The sequence below is a fragment of the Pteronotus mesoamericanus genome, unplaced genomic scaffold (genome assembly GCF_021234165.1).
Source record: "Pteronotus mesoamericanus isolate MK-2021 breed Mesoamerican mustached bat unplaced genomic scaffold, CSHL_Meso_final contig_20, whole genome shotgun sequence".
NCBI lineage: Eukaryota > Metazoa > Chordata > Mammalia > Chiroptera > Mormoopidae > Pteronotus > Pteronotus mesoamericanus.
The window spans coordinates 69,404,389-69,423,806 of NW_026555085.1; the positions used below are offsets into that span (position 1 = coordinate 69,404,389).

A 19,418-nucleotide genomic window follows, 5' to 3' on the forward strand; every position below is an offset into this window, starting at 1 on the left:
ATGTAAGTGAATAATTATTTTTAATGTTTGAGTTAATAAGAATACTTTTCTTAATTGTTTATATAACCTCTCTCTGAAGAATATTTTCATGTAATTGCTATAAATAATATTTAAGTCTTTTTCAATGTTATTTCTTTCCCCACTTTTTTTTTTAAATTACTCTGAAGGTATTTGGTAGCCTTAGGCTGCATTAAACCACTTTGTGACCTATTGACTGTTATGGACTCTAAAATAGTCCAGGTGGCTTTAAATGGACTTGAAAATATTTTACGTCTTGGAGAACAAGAATCTAAGCAGAATGGGATGGGTATTAATCCATACTGTGCTCTCATTGAAGAAGCATATGGTAAGCAGTCAGTTAAAAATTTATAATTACAGTCAATTCTTTTTAAAATTAAGGTATAATTAACATATAACATTACACTGGTTTCAAGCGTGTACAACATGACTCAATATTTGTATATACTGTGAAATGATCACCACGATAAGTCTAGTTAACATCTGTCACTATACATAATTATAAAAAATTTTATTCTTGCGATGAGAACTTAAGATTTACTCTCTTGGCAACTTTAAAAAGTACAGTGTTATTAACTATAGTTCCCATTCTGGACATTGTATCTTATGACTTAACTCCTTTATAACTGGAAGTTTGTACCTTTTAGCCCCTTTCACCCATTTCACCCACCCTCCATCCCTGCCTCTGGCAAGCACCTATCTGTTCTCTGTATGTATAACATTTGCTATTAATTTTTATGAATTCTTCATATACTGTGGATATTAATTCCTTGTCAGGTATATGACTTGCAAATATTTTCTCCTGTAGGTTGCCTTTTTATTTGGTTGATGATTTCCTTTGTTGTGCAGAAACTTTTTAGTTTGATGTAGTCCCACTTGTTTATTTTTACCTTTGTTGCATTTGCTTTTGGTGTCAAATACAAAAAATCATTGCCAAGACCAGTGTCAAGCTTATCACCTGTGTTTTCCTCTAGATGTTTTATGTTTTCAAGTCTTATGTTCAAGTCTTTAACCAATTTAGAGTTTTTCTGTATGGTGAAAGACAGTGGTCCAGTTTCATTTTTTTCATGTGGCTGTCCACTTTTCCTAGCACCATTTATTGAAGAGACTGTCCTTCCCTTCACCCCCCTCATTGTGTATTACTGACTTATTTTGTTGTAAATTGATTTACCATATATGTGTGGGTTTGTTTGTGGGCTCTTTGTTCAGTTCTATTGGTTGGTTTTTATGCTGGTACCATACTGTTTTGATTATTATAGCTTTGTAATATAGTTTGAAATAGAGGAGTATGTTCTTTTTTATCAAGATTACTTTGACTACTCTGGATCTTTTGTGGTTTCATACAAAGTTTAGGATTGTTCTATTTCTGTAGAAAATATCATTGGAACTTTTATAGGGATTGCACTGAATTTATACATTTCTTTGGGTAGGTACTATGGACATTTTAACAATATTAATTCTTCCAGTCCATGAGCCCAGAATATCTTTCCGTTTGTGTCTTTCAGTTCTTTCATTATAGTTTTCAGTGTACACATCTTTCACTTCCATGATTAAATTTATTCCTAGATTTTTTTTTTTTTGGATGCAATTACAAAGGTATTATTTTCATAATTCCTTTTTCTAATAGCTTATTAGTGTACAGAAACACAACAGATTTTTGCAAATTGATTTTGTATCCTTAAACCTTACTGAATTTATTGATTAGTTCTAACAGTGTTTTTGGTGGCATCTTTAGGATTTTCTACATATAATATCAAGTCATCTGCAAATAATTGACAATTTTGCTTCTTTTTCTCTGACTTGGACCTCTTTTATTTCTCTTTGGTGCCTAATTGCTCTGGCTAGGACTTCCAGTACTATGTTGAACTAAAGGGGTAAGAATTGGACACCTGTGGCTTATTCCTGGTCTTAGAGGACAATCTTTCAGCTTTTCACTGTTGAGTATGATGTTAGCTATGGGCTTGTCATATGTGGCCTTCATTATTTTGAGGTACTTTTCCTCTATATCCACTTTGTTGAGAGGTAGTCAGTTCTTAATTATCTTCCATAAGCTTTTTTCCCCTCCAATTCCATAAAAATATTGTGTAAAAGTAGTATAATATTTTAAAAAATATTTTTTAAGTTATCCTTTATTACCATAGCAATTTCTTTTCATTATTTGACTTCCTTTTTACTTTGTCATTATGCATAAATACTTTACATTGATATGACTGTAGTGCATATGTAGATTTGTGTTCCACTTTTTAACATTTTGGATAAATTTTATATTTTTACATAATATTTATAACTTTTAATAGCCATCTAATGTTGAGTGAATATTACAGGTTTTAACCATGTTGAGTGAGGTGTTAGCCATGTTTTTGTGGTTTATCACTAGTTTGTTTCCATTTTCTTTACCACTTTACATATGCTAAAATAAGCATCTTTCTGAATATATTTTCTGTTGAAGTAATATCTCGGTATAAATTTTTAGGAATACCATTGCTGAATTTTAGGCACAGACTTCTTTTTAAGCTTTTGGTATATTTTCTAAGTTTTTTTCCTAAAGGCATGTTACTTGACAGCATCATTGGCATTGTATGAATCTAAACCTCGTGTTTTGTTGATTTTGCTGATTTAGCAGATACAAAATGGTATCACCAAGTTACTTTTATGTGTCTGTTTTATTTCATGTAGAAGGTAGTGTGTATTTTCCATGTGTTAGTGTATTTCTTCATCCAAATTACATGTTTACTATACTTAGTTCAACTTATCTCTTGATCTCTTTTTTGTAAAAATTTGAGTTAATTTTTATTTCACAGTTTAATACTTTTCTCCTTTTTTTACCTTTTTATTTTAATAAGGTAAACCATGTTCATTAATGTTTAATAAATGACTTAATCTAATCTTGTATTCCATCAAAGTTCACAAAGTCATTGCCCCTCCGGAGATTTGATGAATTCTGTTTTATTGGCTAGATATTTCTGATTGGATTCTTAAAACATTTAACTCACATAAATCTGTTTTGGGATAAAGCATGAGGCTAAGTTGATTTTTTGCTTTTAATGTATTTCTGTTAACTATTCACTTCTGACCTATTCCATTATATAGCTGATTCAAGCTTTTATTTACAATTCTTAAGCGAAGCCTGGGATATTACTTTGTTTTTATTTTAGAATTATAGTATCTCTAGTTAAGACATTGTATAGTTATATTCATCAGATTTAAGAGTATTTCCTTACTGTGGTCATTATTTTGACCCCAAGTTATAGTTGAGTTTGGACTATTCTATGATTGTATATAGATATGACTCCTTTGCTAATTCTTTCTATTATGCAATAATATAATTAAAGAAGATTATCTGTAATTAAAACTATTTTCAGCATCACTGTTTTTCCTGTGAGATACAGATTCTCCTATCAAAATGGACTTTTTCAGTTTCATTTATAAGTTGTGCTTTTTGTAAATGATATGGCAGTTATGTTGTATTTGCGAATAGTACTCATTTATTACATATTGATATTCCCTGGCTCATGATAAGGGAATGTGTGTGTTAGGTTACACATGTTTTACTTTTTCCATTCATTTTTGTTTTGTTGCTTTCCCTTTTTGTGCTTTTTATTTAGCATAATTACTCTGGAAAGAACCTGTGGAGTTACTTAATCTAAAACTGTCACTTACGATGTGGGGATTTCTGGAAGTGGTGAGGGGTGCTGAATGGAGGTGTGGGAAGAGGGGGAAAAACTAGAACTCTTAACGGCATAAACAATGCAGTATAATTTAAAAAAATAAAAATAAATATAAAGCAAAACATCAATAACAGAATGAAATATTAAATTCAAATAAAAATGTTTAAAAAAATAAAGTGGTTGGGCCAGTGGGGGCAAAAAGGAATAAAAAACAAAATTGGGAAGCTAAAGTATAAAGGAACAAAAGTTATTTGGGCAAAATCGCACAGCTTAGCAGAGTAGAGTCTATGATCTTACCCCCGGCCTGTGCTACTTCCTCTTACCAGAATGCCCCACACACTCATTTCTGAAGTAAAAGACATCAGTGTTAGCTACAGTTTGTGCAAAAATTAGATAAAAATAACAGTCCCATTGCCAGTGGACTGATGGATGCTATTGATGCATTATTTTGATTTAAATACATGTTGAAACTTGAATAACAATTTTTATATATACGTTTTGAATAATAGGTCTAGATAAAATTGAATTTCTGCAAAGCCATGAAAATCAAGAAATTTACCAAAAGGCTTTTGATCTGATTGAACATTACTTTGGTGTAGAAGACGACGACCCCAGCATTGTACCTCAGGTGGATGAAAACCAACAACAGTTTGTCTTTCAGCAGCAGGAAGCACCAATGGAAGGGTTTCAACTTTAGCTTTGTGGAGGAAAAAATTCACGGATAAAAAGTGTAGTTTCAGATATCTCCTCTTTGTTACTGTGTCAGTAGGAAAGTTTGATGTGTCTTTATGTAGAACAGAAAAGAAAGAAGTTGATGCACTTTTAAAAGCAAAACAAAAGTTTCCATTCAGCTGCAATCTTTCAGTATAGTTTTGTTTTTTATTTTGATGTGCCTGTATTTGTCTTTTATTGTTTTATCTATCTCTTAATCTATTTATGAACAATTAAATACATTGTGAAATTATTTATTAACTTAAGCTTGAAAAGGAGAACTTTGGTAAAGTATTACATATGGTTCAGAACTTTTTCTAGCATTTTTGGAAACTGCATACTAGCAGTACAGATATTTATAATTGTATTCTGGCAGTTAGTCTGACGGGCCCAATCTCTACTAAATCTACCTCTATCTTGAAGCAAAAACAAAACAGAAAAGCTTCCGAAGCAATGAATAGTGTAAAAGCTAAATTAGAATGTGAAAATAATCTATGACCTTACATTATAAATCACTGTGCTGTAGGTTATACTTTGCAAAAAAAAAAATTACAACAAAAAAATGCTATAAAGTTTATTTATAAAACAGAGAAGAAGTACTGATAATCAATTAAAATGTGGCAATTGTGAAGAGAAAAGTCATTCTTCATATTGAACACATTAAAATGATTATACAACATTAAATATTTGCATTTTTAACATATAAATGCTATTATATTAGTATATTTTGTAATTTCACCAAATGTGCTACCATTTTTGAAATAGTTTTATAATTTTTCACTCATTTTAAAAAGCATCATTTTAAAGGATGCCATCATGAATCTAACGTAGTGCTGCATAGCAAAAATAATACTGTAATTCTTTCTCTGATTTTTCAGAGCAGTAATTGAAAGGTTTTGTTTTCTGTTTACTGAATAATTTAGGTACTTGAATGGCAAAATTATCCTGAAGAAGTCAACTATGATGTGCTAAAGTCTATTAAATATACTTAATGTTTGGACACTAAAAGATGATATTAATGAAAATTGCTAAGGATTCTTTCATATGGTTGAAATCTCTATTAGGAATTTTTTTGGTAATACTTAGAGCGTCATTCTGCTGTTAACCAATCAGTACATTAAATTACATTTGTATCAGATTGGTCAATATAATGTATGTGTTTTATGTATTAAAGGCAAAACCTCTTCAAACTGAAACTTTAAAAAAAGTTTCAATAGGAAAATTACATATTTATTTATGGATACGTGTGTGTGTTATTTTCACAGTACTATACTTGGTAGAGTTTTCTAAGCAGAAATGGTACTGTTGAACTCTGTCTTTTCATTCATAGTTATATGCAGGCTATTTACATTTCCAATTATATAATTAAAATAGTTATTTAAAAATTAGTTTACAACTGTTTTAAGATGGAAACTAAAGCATTTTTGGTATGATTCATAGTCTATTCTGTAAAGAAAGGTTTCATTTATGATAGCATTTATAATGTTTCTGCTGGAAATCAGAGGCATGTTACAAGGAGAAAATGTATATATGAGTACTTTTAAATAGTATGACACCTTGTAAATTATATATCATGAAACTGAGCTTTTGGCAAGACACTTAAAACCTACAGCTATAAAATACAGGTTTAACTGGTGTCCATAATGCTGACTGTATCTGCCAAACCTCTTTTATATTAAGTAAAGGATTGTATCTGTGCCCTTTCATTGTAGTAGAAATTATGAAGTTTAGCATAAAAGGTTTCTTTTGCACTATGTATGTTCAAAAGAACAGGGTGGCTATATTAAAGATTAGCAAATTGATGGTGAATTTATCAGATAAACACTTTTTTTGTGGTATAGGTGATTCTAAGTAGGAGGTGACAGGGTATTCCACTCTTTCTATTCAATTGAACTTAATAATGCAGCATAATTCATAAACTAGCCAGCTGTGCCTGCTCTTGAGGACCCTGTAGTCACATTAACAAATCTCTAAGCCACGTCTTTCAAACAAATAGTTCTCATAGATGAAAAAATAATAATGTGTTTGTGCACATGCACACACGTATAATGATCTGTAAGGGTAAGATTTTTAAATTTTTGCCAGTAAAATAAAAATTATATCTCTAAGTATAGATATGACCGTATTTTAAGCAAATATAAAATATTTAATTTCATGGATCTGTTACTTGGGTAATTAAATTGATTAGATTTGAATGAAAGGGACAATAATAATTGGGATCAGCTATGGACGTGGTGATTATTGAAACAAGACTAGCAAATATTCTGTTATTAAAAATTTTTTTCAATGTGACTACTTTCAAATGTACTATTTAAAATTATGCTCCAAAATGTGTTTTCATTAATCTTCCCCACTGAGCCTTGTGGGGGAAAAATGTTTTTAACTTGCTCTCTTAAGATTCATTATATTTAAATCCAAGAGAAACTGTGCCAAAAAAAAAAATCAAAAATTAAAACATGCTAAGGGGAACACATGCAACATTAATGCAGAAATCAGGAAAATACTTGAAAGAGTCCTTTACATTTATTCAAGTAAATTTAGTGTTTTATTTTGTCTGAATTTGAATTTTTACTAGTTAATCTATGCAATGTGCTAACGTGTGTTATATTTGTAACTGTTTTATCTGTAAGTCTTATTTTGAAAGATGTTCCTAGGACTTAATTCTTCGTGTCATTTTGTTCACTAGTACTGGTAGCACCAGAACAAGAAAGCAAAAAATAATAATAGTAAAATTTGCTGGCACAGAAATAACATATCATTTGGAAACTGTAAAACCTATTTGCAGTTAAAGCTTGATTTGTTTGATAAAAGACTAAAAGAAGCATTACCTTTGTCTTCATAGTTTTCTTCTCTTAAGGAGCATTATGGAAAAAGTAACTATAATACAAAGTCTTAATGGATTTTTGTTGCTTTTCTAAATTCAGCAATCTACCAGCTGCTTTGTGAAACTGAAATCTAAGTATTGTTAACCTTTACTCATTTTAGCTCACAGCATTACTGTTTTATTTAATGTGACATATAGGAAGCCAACATGATAGGTAGGGCTCTAAAAGGATAATGCATCTTTAAGTTCTGGTTGGGGAGTGGGATGGGGGGAATATTGTTGCCTAACTAAATAAACCAACATTTGAGCAGTATGCAATATTATGAAATGTTACAGCACTCTATTAAAAATAATAAAATACTATTTTACAATTGCATTTATATGTGTGTGTTTCACTTATTCTCAGATTATATGTATATTACTAGCAGAGCAAAAACAGATATCCTCATTAAAATTCCATCCACTTTCTAAAACCAGTAAGACTCTTGTTTGTAGCACATCTACTTGAAACAGTATGTTGCTTATATTTTAGAATCTTTATATTTTGCTATAATAGGGAAAATGTCTAATTTACCTATGTATCTCAAGCCTTGGCAATTAGTGGACATTCATACCTTTTAATTGAGATCACTTTTTTTTCTGTTACTTAATGCAGCACAATGCATTTATTTAAGGAATAGAGTTTTACACCCACTAAATAGAAATCAGAGTGTTTAACTTTCTTAATGTACTTTGGAACATAAGGTCACACAGTAGCCAAGCCTAAGTCAGCCCTCCTAACCTGGTGCTTTTATCTGCTTTCACCACCACGTCTTTTTGTTTTGGCTGGCTTCACTCCCTTCAGTAATTGAAACTATCTTAATCACAGAGTAGTGAAAGTAATTGGATCAGTTATTTTCAGGATTCAGTGTTCCCAGTAAGGAAGTCTGCAATTTTAGTGGCAGGTGAATTACTAAAAACGTATGAAAATATAATGTACAGGTCAATAAATAGACTTCATTATGCAGTGGAGTTCAATTTCCCAGAAATCCCTAAGTATACCCTTTGGTACGTTCCCACAGAGCCACTGGCTAGGGCATAGATAACTGCCCAGATTTGGAATTTCAGGGTCATAGGGTAGTTCATTTTTTAACTTTTTTGAGGAACCTCCATACTGTTTTTCCATAGTGACCAAGGACTCCCTTTTCTCCACATCCTAACCAACACTTAATCATTGACTTTTAGTAATAGCCATTCTGAGCAAACATTTCTTTAAACATTTTAATGAGGTATGTCTTCAGTCCTCACAATGGCATTGCCAGACAGTCATATTACCTCCTTACAATACATACATTTATGGACAGTATCAGTACCCACTCCACCATCAACCACTGAACCTTTGACATCCTGGCTCCATGAAGTTATGCCTTCCAAACCCAGGTTCCACTATTATAACCAAGGCTGTCTCGATCTGACTAGCCAATGGTGCCAAATGCTCACCTATAGCTCCTGATTAGATGGCAAGATCAACTTCATCTTGCTCTCACAACCGCCTTTTATCGAAGCCCTGGATTCTCACCACCCTTGAGGTTAAAGGTATACTGACTGTTTTCTGATAACAGCCATTGGCTTTACTCACTGTTGCAGCCTAGACACATTCCTGTGTACATCCAAGTCTAGCTGCCTGTGGAGCTTTCTACCACAGGCTGACTATAGGTGATGCTGGGAACAAAATGCATCCAAGTGCAGAAAACCCTTGAGTCTAGCTTCTATGGACTCAGCCCCTAATTTCCCAGATTGCTGTGAAGGGTGCACAGGCCAATTTTGCAGCTGGATACCATGGTACTGGTTACCATGAAGATGATGCCTTTTGATGAACTGAATCTTTTACCAATATGTTGTGATCCTCCATGTCTTGTAATTCATTTTCTCTTAAAGTTTATTTCACTTGATGTTAATATAGCTACTGTAGCAATATTGTGCTTAAGAATTAATTGCTGTATCTTCATTTTATTTTCAACTTATTCTATTTTAGTTGTGTACTTTGTATGCAGAATATTATTATTTTTAATACATACTAAGTATTTTTATATTACTAGAATTTGTTTTATTCTTCTGACATCTGGAGTCATTTTGACTATATTGTCCTATTTCTCCTGTTTTTTTCCTTTTCTTTCCTTTCTTGGCTTTTGACTAATTTTATTTATTTTTTTAACAATCTCGACTTGTTTGAAAGTTCCTATTTTTTCTAGGTTTCCCTAGGAATTTTAACATACATATTGAACTTAACAAAATCTCAAGTTGATACCTTTACCTTCCTCTCAATGAATACAAGAATCTTACTACTCTACAACTTACATGCTATGTATTTTTTCTGACCCAGAAGTTAGATACTTTTAGAGTATACAGTCAATGTTTATTTTCACCATTTTTTTTTCACTTGAATCTAACCATTCACTTCTCTCTCTCTCTCTTCATATGTACATAAAAAAGTTTCTTCTACTGGTTCTGTTTCTGTGGTAGAACCCTAACTGATACAGGCACACCATGGTTACCACCACATCTTCAGTCCTGCAACAGTTTAAGTTTTCTGGGACTCTGGCTTCATATGGATAGCCATCCTCTCAGATTTTACAGGCCTCATGTTTTTGTCTGTTCTTCCTAGCATGTGACCCCTTAGGATAGCCAGATGTCTGCTTGGCAAAAAGCAGCCAGCCTTATATTGGTTTAATACCCTAGACTTTTGCTTTCTTACTATCTAAAGCAAGGATCTTCCTTCTTTTCCCAACAGTTCAGTCAAGTGTTTTAAAAAAATGCTCTAAAAGTTACTTTATTCAGAATTTTTAGTTCAATACTAAATGACTTCTCTGGACATTTAATTTTCCATCTAATCAGAAATGGAAACAATCACTTATTTTTATAAACATTTTTTTTGTGTGTTTTTCTGTAACATTTAGAATGTCCCAGGAGTCTTTAAGCAGGATGCACAAAAAGACTTTCAAGGAAGCATACAGAGTAAGATATTTTTAAGAGAATTGATTTCCAGATTTTTAAACTCTACATATACTCTTTCCTAAACTGATTTGTCTGAGAAAAGACTGTAGTGTGCTGGTCCTTTCTCACCTCTTTTCATAATCAACTTTGTATTTTTGTGCCAAAAGGAAGCGGGGGAAGGGGAGAGAGAAGGGAGGGGAGAGGAGGAGGAGAGAATGGAGAAGGGAAGGGAAATGAAGAAAGAAAGGGTATGTGTCATCCATTCTGAGTCACTCATGCTTTTCTCTGTGTTGCAGAAAACTTCTGGGTGACAAAATGGATAGTTCAGCAATGGATAGTTGCTGAGACAGAGTTCCATGAGGGCAAAGAAAAGAGAGCTGATGTGTGAAAAGCTAAAGTAGCCAATGCCTTGGTTCATCCAAGGAGTGGACTCAAAAATGCTTCCTGCCTTCTCTCTCTATCCTAGAGTTGAATTCAGAAGTGAGAATATCATCACAAAAATGTGTATTAACATTTTCATTTCCAAATCAGAGACTTTTTCTAACAAAGTATAAGTTTAACTTGGCTCATTAGTTTGACAACAAGGGCTGGACTTTTCCTTAAAATTACAAAGCAGATACCCTCCATAAAGTGAGTGAGCTATGCCACTTCAAGGTTATGATGGAAAATATATGCAAGGTACATTTAATACATAATAAGCTGGAAATTATGCTATTTCCACTACTTACAGTTATGATTTAAAAATTATAAAGATGTCATACATATGCAATTTATATACTGTTTTAAACCAATGTTATCCCAATAAATTTAATTAAAAATACAGGTGCTAAATTAAAAATGCAAAAGGAGAAGAGACATAATTTTAAAAGGTGTTTTAGGACTTACTCAAACAAGTATGAAGACCACTGACCCCATTTTTCTTTCTTTAATGTTTGTCTTTTTAAAATTCCTTTTATAAGTGCTGTCTTAGTACTTTCATAAAATAGATTTTGAAATGAATAGTTCTTGGTTTATAAGAATTTTTAAACCTGTTCCACCTAGTTGCAAACTATAAAAAGGATAATTAGAAGGACTATTCAATTACTAATACAGTAGAACTTTGGTTCAAAAATTAGATTTCAAAGACCCCTTATTGATTTTAGTTCAACAGCATTTTAATGACATACACAGAGTGTTCGTTTTAGCATTCTCTGTAATGACCAAAAACCGGACTGAATAGCCAGATAAATTGTGACATATTCATACAATGGCATATTCTAACACTGAAAGTAAATGAATTCATGCTACACATAATTTGTGGATAGACCTCACAACATAATTTTGAGTACAAGAATCTACACTCACAAGTGCATACTGTGTAATTCCATTTATATAAAATTCAAAAACTAATGTGATAAAATTCACAACGGTGTTTACCTTTGGAAGGCAATGAGTGGCAGAGGGCAAAGAGGAGGTTTCTGAAGTGCTGCTGATGTCCTGCGTTTTGACCGGGGCAGTGGTTACGCAGGTGTGCTCGCTCTGTGAAATCTATTTATTGTGTCCTTGTCTGAATGTATGTTTCAATAAAAGTTTACTAAAAAGTAAAAATAGAGTGCTTCTCTGTGCTTCTTGTCACTTTAAAAATGCTATGGCAAATATTTTGTTAAATATTCTATTTTACCTATCTTTTATTGTTGCTTATAATAGTGATGATATTCTGATCAACTCTTCCTCACTTAGAGTATCATTTGGCCTTAGCCTGCGCAGCCAATGCAGCTTCTTCACGCCACTTAGCTTTCTTTGCCAGGTTCCAACTTGTTAAAGATTCATGTCTTTCTACAGCCTGCAAAAGGAAAAAAGAGCATTGTAACTCTTGAGGAAAAATTTGTGTTTTAGGTAGAGATATATATATATATATATATATATATATATATATATATATATATATAAAATATGAGATTCTGTGAAAAAGAGAAAAGTAATTTAAAACATCACAAATAGTATCCAAGAAAATGATCCTTTGGTATAGAAAAAAATGCTTCAGTTGCTAGACTTCCAGTCAACAGGGCAGCTGATATCAGAAATCTGCCCCACCCTCTCTTGGCACACACAGATATCATTGTTGGGAAAAAAAGTAACAAAAATATTAGCTCAAAATAAATAAAGGAAATCCTCAGGTATGAGAAATGAAAAGAGCTCAAAAGGCATGAACTGATGAGGAATGAGAAAGATTCAAGCCAGGACAGAAAGAAATGGATTCATTTTGGGAGCATCAGGAAAAGGTACTGGTTTTAACAGCAGTGGTCCGGGACTTCCGCCTCCATACCAACAGCCATGCCCAGGATTTGGGTCTTGGGCAGAGAGTTGAGCTACCAATAAAAAGTTGGAAGTATTAGGAAAAGGTACCCCTACAAAATTTTTAAACTTCTCTCATCAGCCACAGGAACTATTGAAGAAAATAAGCATTTACCTGAGAGAAAAAAATCATCTGTGGAAAGAAAAGATAATTAGTATCATAATTAGTAAGAACTCTAGCTACAAAATAGATCTGAGGAAGTAATCTAAATGCAGCACAAAGATAAAGATACAAAAAAATAGAAAAGAGAAGTTAAGATACACGGAGAATAAAATTAGAAGTTGACACATACATTCATAATAGGTGGAGAGAGAATAGATATACTGGGGGAAGAGGCTATATTTAAAGTTACGACAGGGAAGGGGAAAGTCAAGGAACATATAGCAAGGACTCATGGACAAAACCAAAGGGGAAGAGCTGAGGGAGGGAAGGTGGGAGGGGGCAAGGGAAAGAGGTGGGGGGAAGGCAGAGACAAATGTATTTAAAAAGTAAATAAATTAATTAAAAAATAAAAAAATAAAAAATAAAAAAAAATAAAGTTACGACAGCTTAGACTTTTTCAGAAGGGAAGGTATATGAGGGGGGACCCAAAAAACGAATTTATAAAAAAATGTGTATTTATTCTTACATGTTTAAGCCAAAGAACTCTCCTTTTGATGCAATACACTATCAAGATACTTTTTCCACTACTCAAAACAGTTTTTGATCTTGTCGATGTTGATGCTTTTTAGTGCTTCTGCTGTTTTTTCTTTCATCTCTTCCACATTGGCAAAATGTTTCTCTTTGAGAACTTTTTCCATCCAGGGAAACAAAAAAAAGTCACTTGGGGCGAGAAGAGGTGAATAGAGAGGGTGGAGCATGGGGGGTCATGCAGTTTTTGGTCAAAATTGCTGAACACTCAGCACAGTGTGGGTAGGTGCACTCGTAAATCACCCGTCATGAGACGGGCAAATGCTTTGAAAGACTCTTCAAAAAAAGTTCACTGAAGCTGAATGCAGCCTCTCACAACACCAGCTGGTACATTGACACAGAAGGGTTCCTAGAACACTCACCTTGAAGGGAAGACTGTACTACAAGGGGTCTGCCCTCCAGAAGATAATTCTGATTTTTTGGGGGGGTTCCCCCTCATAGGTTCTCAGATTAAAGAGCATACAATGTCCTTAGAAGAATAAACAAAAGTTTGACATCGGTGGCTAATAAATACACATCTCACAGTTAATATATATGAAATAGAAGGCCATCATGCCTACCAGTCCTTTCTCCAGGCTTACCTCAGTAATGGCACCATCATCCATCTGGATGTTCAAGTCAAAACCCCACGCTTTTGGGTTTCTTTGTTCTGTTTTCACACCTCTTCTCATTTTGAATTCATCACAAAGTTCTATTCTTTGGGCTTCCCCAAGTATATTTTAGATTTCTAACCTTTCTCCACCTCCATCTGCCACAATCTCAGGCAACGTACTTGCATTAATGACTCAATAAAAGGTGAATTGGAGAAAGGCAAGAAGGACAGCAGTGAGACCATTGTAGATGATACTGCAATGAACCAGACAACAGACCAGGGAGATATCAGGAGAGATGGTGAGGACTGGTCCAAATGTGGATATGTTTTACAATAGAACCAACAGGATCGATAATGTGTCATAACTTCTCATAAATGGCTGGAAAGATGATAAAATAGTGAGTACCTGGGAGAGGCCATTATAGATGGGGTGGTTAGTAAAGCTTTCTCAAAAGAGAATGAGAAGAGGCCATGTATGGCAGGAACAAGGAAAGGAAGGAAAGCCTAGAGAGTAAGAAGAGTTTGGTGCATTAAAAAATGGAAAAGAACCAGTGTGATGATACACAATGAACAAAGAGAACATGGTATGAAACAGGGAGGGTCCAGACTGTAACAGGCTTCAATCTGTCTTTTAAGAGTTAGAAAACCATCAACTTGGTGGGCAGTCATTTTATGTAGGGTAGGTAAAAAACAAGAAATGATCAAATTTCTTTATTTCTATGCTTAAATGTTCAACCCATCAAATATTTAAGAAATTTTCCATTTGATGAGAATAATTTCAAAGCATAAGTCCTTCACCAAGATAATGGAAATAAATGGACATGTACATAGCATCAGTAAGCTTAGAGGCCCTAGTGCATATGTGAATTATTGGGCTCAAATGCTCTTGAAAACCTGGGACATGAAGAAGAGCAGATGATGGGAGTAGGCAAAATTACCATTCTAAATTACCATTCTCTCGGCATCAGCCCAGAGAATTAAGATGTATGGACCCAAGCAAACTATTCTGTGTCTGCAGCTGTCAAAACTTAGTTCCAACTCTTACTGCACTACTAAAACACTATATTCATAAACAAGAAAATTACAATCATACTCTAATGGGCTTAGTTGCAGGTGCTACAATGAATATAGATGCTAATAAACTGGAGTGTGTCCAGAGGAGAGCTTCAAATAGAGGAACGTTTTTAAGGATAGAGTAATTAAGACTAGAGAAGACTCATAGGGATGTATTAGACGTCTCCCAATGTGTGTGGGGCTGCTATTCATGCTAAAAAGTAAAAGCAGATGAAAGGATTTGGGGAAGCAAGAAATAAAATTAGAGAAAAATTAGTGAGCTCTTAATTTCTCTCTAGAAACCACATATTAAAGATAGCAAGAAAAGAGCTTAAATACAGGATACAGAAAAATTAGTCAGTCTTGGTAATTACTTACAACTTTTGCATTTCATGATCTTATGCAATAGCTAATTAAGTTTATAATTTAAGGAATGATTTAGTCTGGATAACTTCCATACAGCAAAGGCCTTCTTGTGCAGATTTTTAATCAGGTAATATATTGTTCTGTTTTTTTGTTTTTGCTTATGTTACAAATGGAAACAAGCTTTTGTCCCTCCTGCTCCTATAGTTAATTAACTGACTCAAATTTCCATGAACAAGTTTATTTCTAGTGTAAATAGATACATGTGGGTGGCACAAGGTGTCTAAGACAAAATCGTTCTTACGTTGGAAGAACAGGTCCCTAAATTGACAAAGCTCATAATATTTCTGAAAATTCACTTCTATTGTTTCCAATGATCCCAAGTGAAAACATACTGTACTTCTGTCTTTTATTTCAAAGTCTATCTTTATTTTAAAGAAGTACTCACCCTTTTGGCTGATGCTATCACTGCAAAGCAGGCGATAATTGTGAGTCCAATCATTATATAACAAGCTTTCACTCGAGCTTTGTTTCTTGCAGCATCTATCATTTCTGGCCTAAATCAAGACACGTATTCTGTTAATTATATTAAAGCATGATGACTTTCAGACTAGCATAATAGACAATGATTTATAATGTAAATATTTCAAAAACTTCCCTGAATGGAAATTGCAGATGTGAAAGACCTCCAAATGCTAGGTCATTATCTTACCAATTTCAAATTAACAACTATTTGTTTTGGTGTTTACTAATGTTAGCCACTGCGAAACCACAATGTAAGTATTTAGTTTCTAATTGCTCAAAACAGGACAACTAGAGATTATGGCCTGACTCTCCATCCTTTTTTTCTTTTTTTTTCACTGATTGGGGAGTAAAAGTAAGAATTAAAGCCTCCCTATGTCTATGACTCATGTTCCTTTGGTCCTTGTGTTATTAAGTGGCCTCTGTTTTTATTTTTAAACAGGTTGTTCTTTTAATTTCATTTTCATCCTTTTGTTTTTTATTGGCTTCCCAATCTCTTCTCGCCACCTCCCCTCACATCCCAATTAAAGAGGCTATTTTACATTTTGTGAGGATGACTATTTTATGCTGTTATAATACATGGTATATTTTTATATTTTTATGAGAATAACTATTGAGAAAAGGTGTTCATGGTTTTTGCGTGAAGTTTTCAAAAGAAATGATTAAAATCACAACAGTTCATCAAAAAGAAAAGATTACTTAATTTTCTTATTATTATTCTGAATTTTTATATGCTTACTTGAAAATTGGGTAGTCTTATTCATTAATAAAGTTATATGCAGGTTGTCCAAAATTTTAGATATACTACTTATAAAGCAGTGTTATAAAAGTACTTATGCCTATAGGCTTTTTATTTTGAAATCAACTTTAACAATTTGCAATGACATGAAGTAGCAGTTTATAAATACACATATTTAAAAAGTGATTCTTGAGAATGTATTCGGCAGTATTCTTTCTTATTTAATGTCAAGTTTAAATAAAATTCAGTTACATTAAAAAATTCCATAAAGACAAGTTGCAATTTCTCTTAAAAATGAAAAACTTTTCTACCAGTTGAAAGAGCACAGAAAACCAGTATCTAGCCTGTTTTCCTAGATTTTAGGCAGATTAATGTAAATTTTAAGATGTTAATTGCAAACAGGTGAATATGAAGACATTATTAGATTATATTTGTTGTTGGCTTTTGTTCCAGATGGAACCTAAAAGATCTGATCTTTTTTACCCATCCATCTGGCTTTGATCTGCCATACCAAATTAGTTTAGCACTGAAAGGACAAATAAAAGAACAGTTATTATTAAATATCATTAATGGCTGTTACAAAAATTATAGGTCCCTTGGTAATTATATGTCCTTTAAGAGCATAAAAAGTGTTTACACCGTACATCTAACACTTAGCATAGAAGGCATACCCCTCCTAGGTAATAATGCTTTTAAAAAATTATACAAAATAAAAAAATGAAAAGTATTCAAATACTTTCATGTTTCCAACACAAACTATAATACTTTTCATAATATCTTGTTCTAAGTTAAATTTCCCTGTTTGGTGTTGCAGGGCAAAATGGGCATATGAGAACTAAGCGATAATAAAAATAACAAACAAACAAACACATAAATAAATACTGGAAGTTTAAAAAATAAAAATAAAGAAAAAAGAAAAACTTCCCTGTTTACAACTTTTTACTCTGATCCTGAGGAAATTAAATTATTTCTATAAAATGAGTCTCTTCATACATACAGCTATGTTAATGCAATAGTGGGCCTAGTGTCTCTTTTTAAATTAAGTAAAATGAAATTAAATCCCCCCTCCCCCCATACCATTTATCCCCTCTATCCCCTCTTCCACCTCCAGGACCTAATGTCTCTTGACATGCATTAATTTCCAGTAATGCTGGTTCTTTACATTCTTGAATACTTTGTTACAGCACTAGAATTCAAAATCCAAAAAAAATTGGGGGATGATGTTTTATCTTGCTGAGGCTAATTTCTGCTTTGGGCTGTCTGCAGTTTGGAATGTACAGCTCTCAAAGAAAGGAAAATTTGTTTTATAATATTAAAAAAAGTCTGTGGATGAATAAATGCTGAAAACACATTTCAAGTCCCACGTTTATTTCAAATTTTATATCTATTCTTCATTGAATAATTTGATCCAAGAAAGGAATAAATGTTTGGGAATTCATCATTGAGTGAACATTTCCTACCATGTTTTTTTTCATTGAATTAAGATACTTTTGGTAACTTTTAAGTTAATAAGCAATGCAAGTGTAGGTAATATGTGCAGAACAAGATGTGGGCCCAGGTTTCATGACCTATTCTAACAGGCACAGAATATATTATATAAAGATAATAGACAGAACACCTTAAGTTCTTCTTTGGTATTATAGTTCTAGTCTATATTTAAAATCAGTTTTAAGAGTATTAGATTGATTTTTTTTTCTTAGTTTCCTTCCATTTTTACCCACTCTCTTGTAAAAATGCTGGGACATTTTGGGGGGAGCTTTGCATAAACTGAAATGCTGAAAGAATAATTTGTACAGGTTACACTTATGTTACATTTACCCTGGAGGTGGAAGTTGTCAGCTTGTTTTATCATTTATAGAACCTTTTCGGGGCCATTTGGGATGGTGAAGAAGCCAGCGATGCTCGGGTCCCAACCCGACTAAATTCGGTGCTCGGAAGGCTGTAGAGCCACCACGTACGCCAGGCCTCCCCCACCCGAAAAAGGTCGCGCGGATGCTGCTCCTTCCCAGAGATTTTCCAGCCGACGCAGGGGCTACCGTCCTTCCTTCGTGGCTGAGCTGCCAGCCGCCCCGCCCCTGGGCGCGCCCTATAGCCAACTGGGCGCACGCGAACACCGCGCCTTCGGTTCGGTCTGAAAGCTCCACCGCCTCGTGGCTGAGAGTTCCGTGGGGGCGGGTGTCTGAGCCTTGTGGGAAGTGATCACTGAACTTCTGGGTTTTCACCCAATTTCAGCAATCTCCCTTTAAACTGAGCTGTCCACTGTTCAGTTGGGGAACTTTATATTCACCCGACTGGGTGGGGGTGAGGAGGCGTAGGTAAATTCCTTAAGGTCGTAGATGTTATTGTAAAGCACTGTGTGGCACTAAAGCGGCCTCCGTTCCAGGGTGAGCCCAGGTTCGGTAGGTTGTGGATGGACCCCACACCCCTCGAAGCCCGGGCCCGTCCCTATCGAGAGCGCGAACCTAGGATCGTGGCACAGGGCACACTTACGGGATTCGAGAGGGGATGTCCTCCATCGCTTTGAAACGCCCGGTCCACAGCAGGATCTTCTTGTCGAATTGGGAAGGCTTGTGCTCGGCGGGGACCTTATGAACCTTCCCTGCTGCGAAAGCGTCAGGGATGGGAGGTGGAACCGAAAGAGCCACCGCACGGCAGATCAGCACGCGCTCAGGCCAGGATCCCCCAAGCCCGGCTCCTCGCCCGCCCTGCCGCAGCCCTCTATCCACCCCTGACTCACCGGGACCCTGAGGCCCAGAACCGCTGGGGGTCCCGCTGCTGGAGTAACGGAGGAGACCCTGGGAACTGGGAGCCGCGACCCGCCGTCGTGGGGCTTCTCGAGGAGCCCACGGGGCGCAGCGGAAGGTGCGCCCCGGGAGGAGGCGCAGGAGACTCCCGACGGCCGCCAGCATCCTGAGCCCTGCTCCCGCGCC

The 19,418-nt window shown here is 34.6% G+C and overlaps 2 protein-coding genes across 2 annotated transcripts in view; one reads left to right on the forward strand and one right to left on the reverse strand.

Annotated features, from left to right (window-relative positions):
- KPNA5 (karyopherin subunit alpha 5) overlaps window positions 1-4,438 on the forward strand; it is a 46,550-nt gene extending 42,112 nt beyond the window's left edge. The window contains exons 13-14 of the mRNA XM_054568904.1: window positions 168-346; window positions 4,196-4,438. Coding sequence (XP_054424879.1) covers window positions 168-346; window positions 4,196-4,383 — 367 coding nt within the window. The 3' untranslated portion in view covers window positions 4,384-4,438. The remainder of the gene's footprint in view (window positions 1-167; window positions 347-4,195) is intronic.
- Window positions 4,439-11,653: 7,215 nt separating this feature from the next.
- On the reverse strand, window positions 11,654-19,412 carry FAM162B (family with sequence similarity 162 member B). Its single transcript, XM_054568905.1, has 4 exons — window positions 19,226-19,412; window positions 18,979-19,090; window positions 15,676-15,784; window positions 11,654-12,016 (listed from the first exon to the last, which is right to left on the reverse strand). The coding sequence occupies exons 1-4, from the start codon at window positions 19,395-19,397 to the stop codon at window positions 11,918-11,920; spliced, it is 492 nt and encodes a 163-aa protein (XP_054424880.1). The 5' UTR covers window positions 19,398-19,412; the 3' UTR covers window positions 11,654-11,917.
- Between the last annotated feature and the right edge of the window lie 6 nt (window positions 19,413-19,418).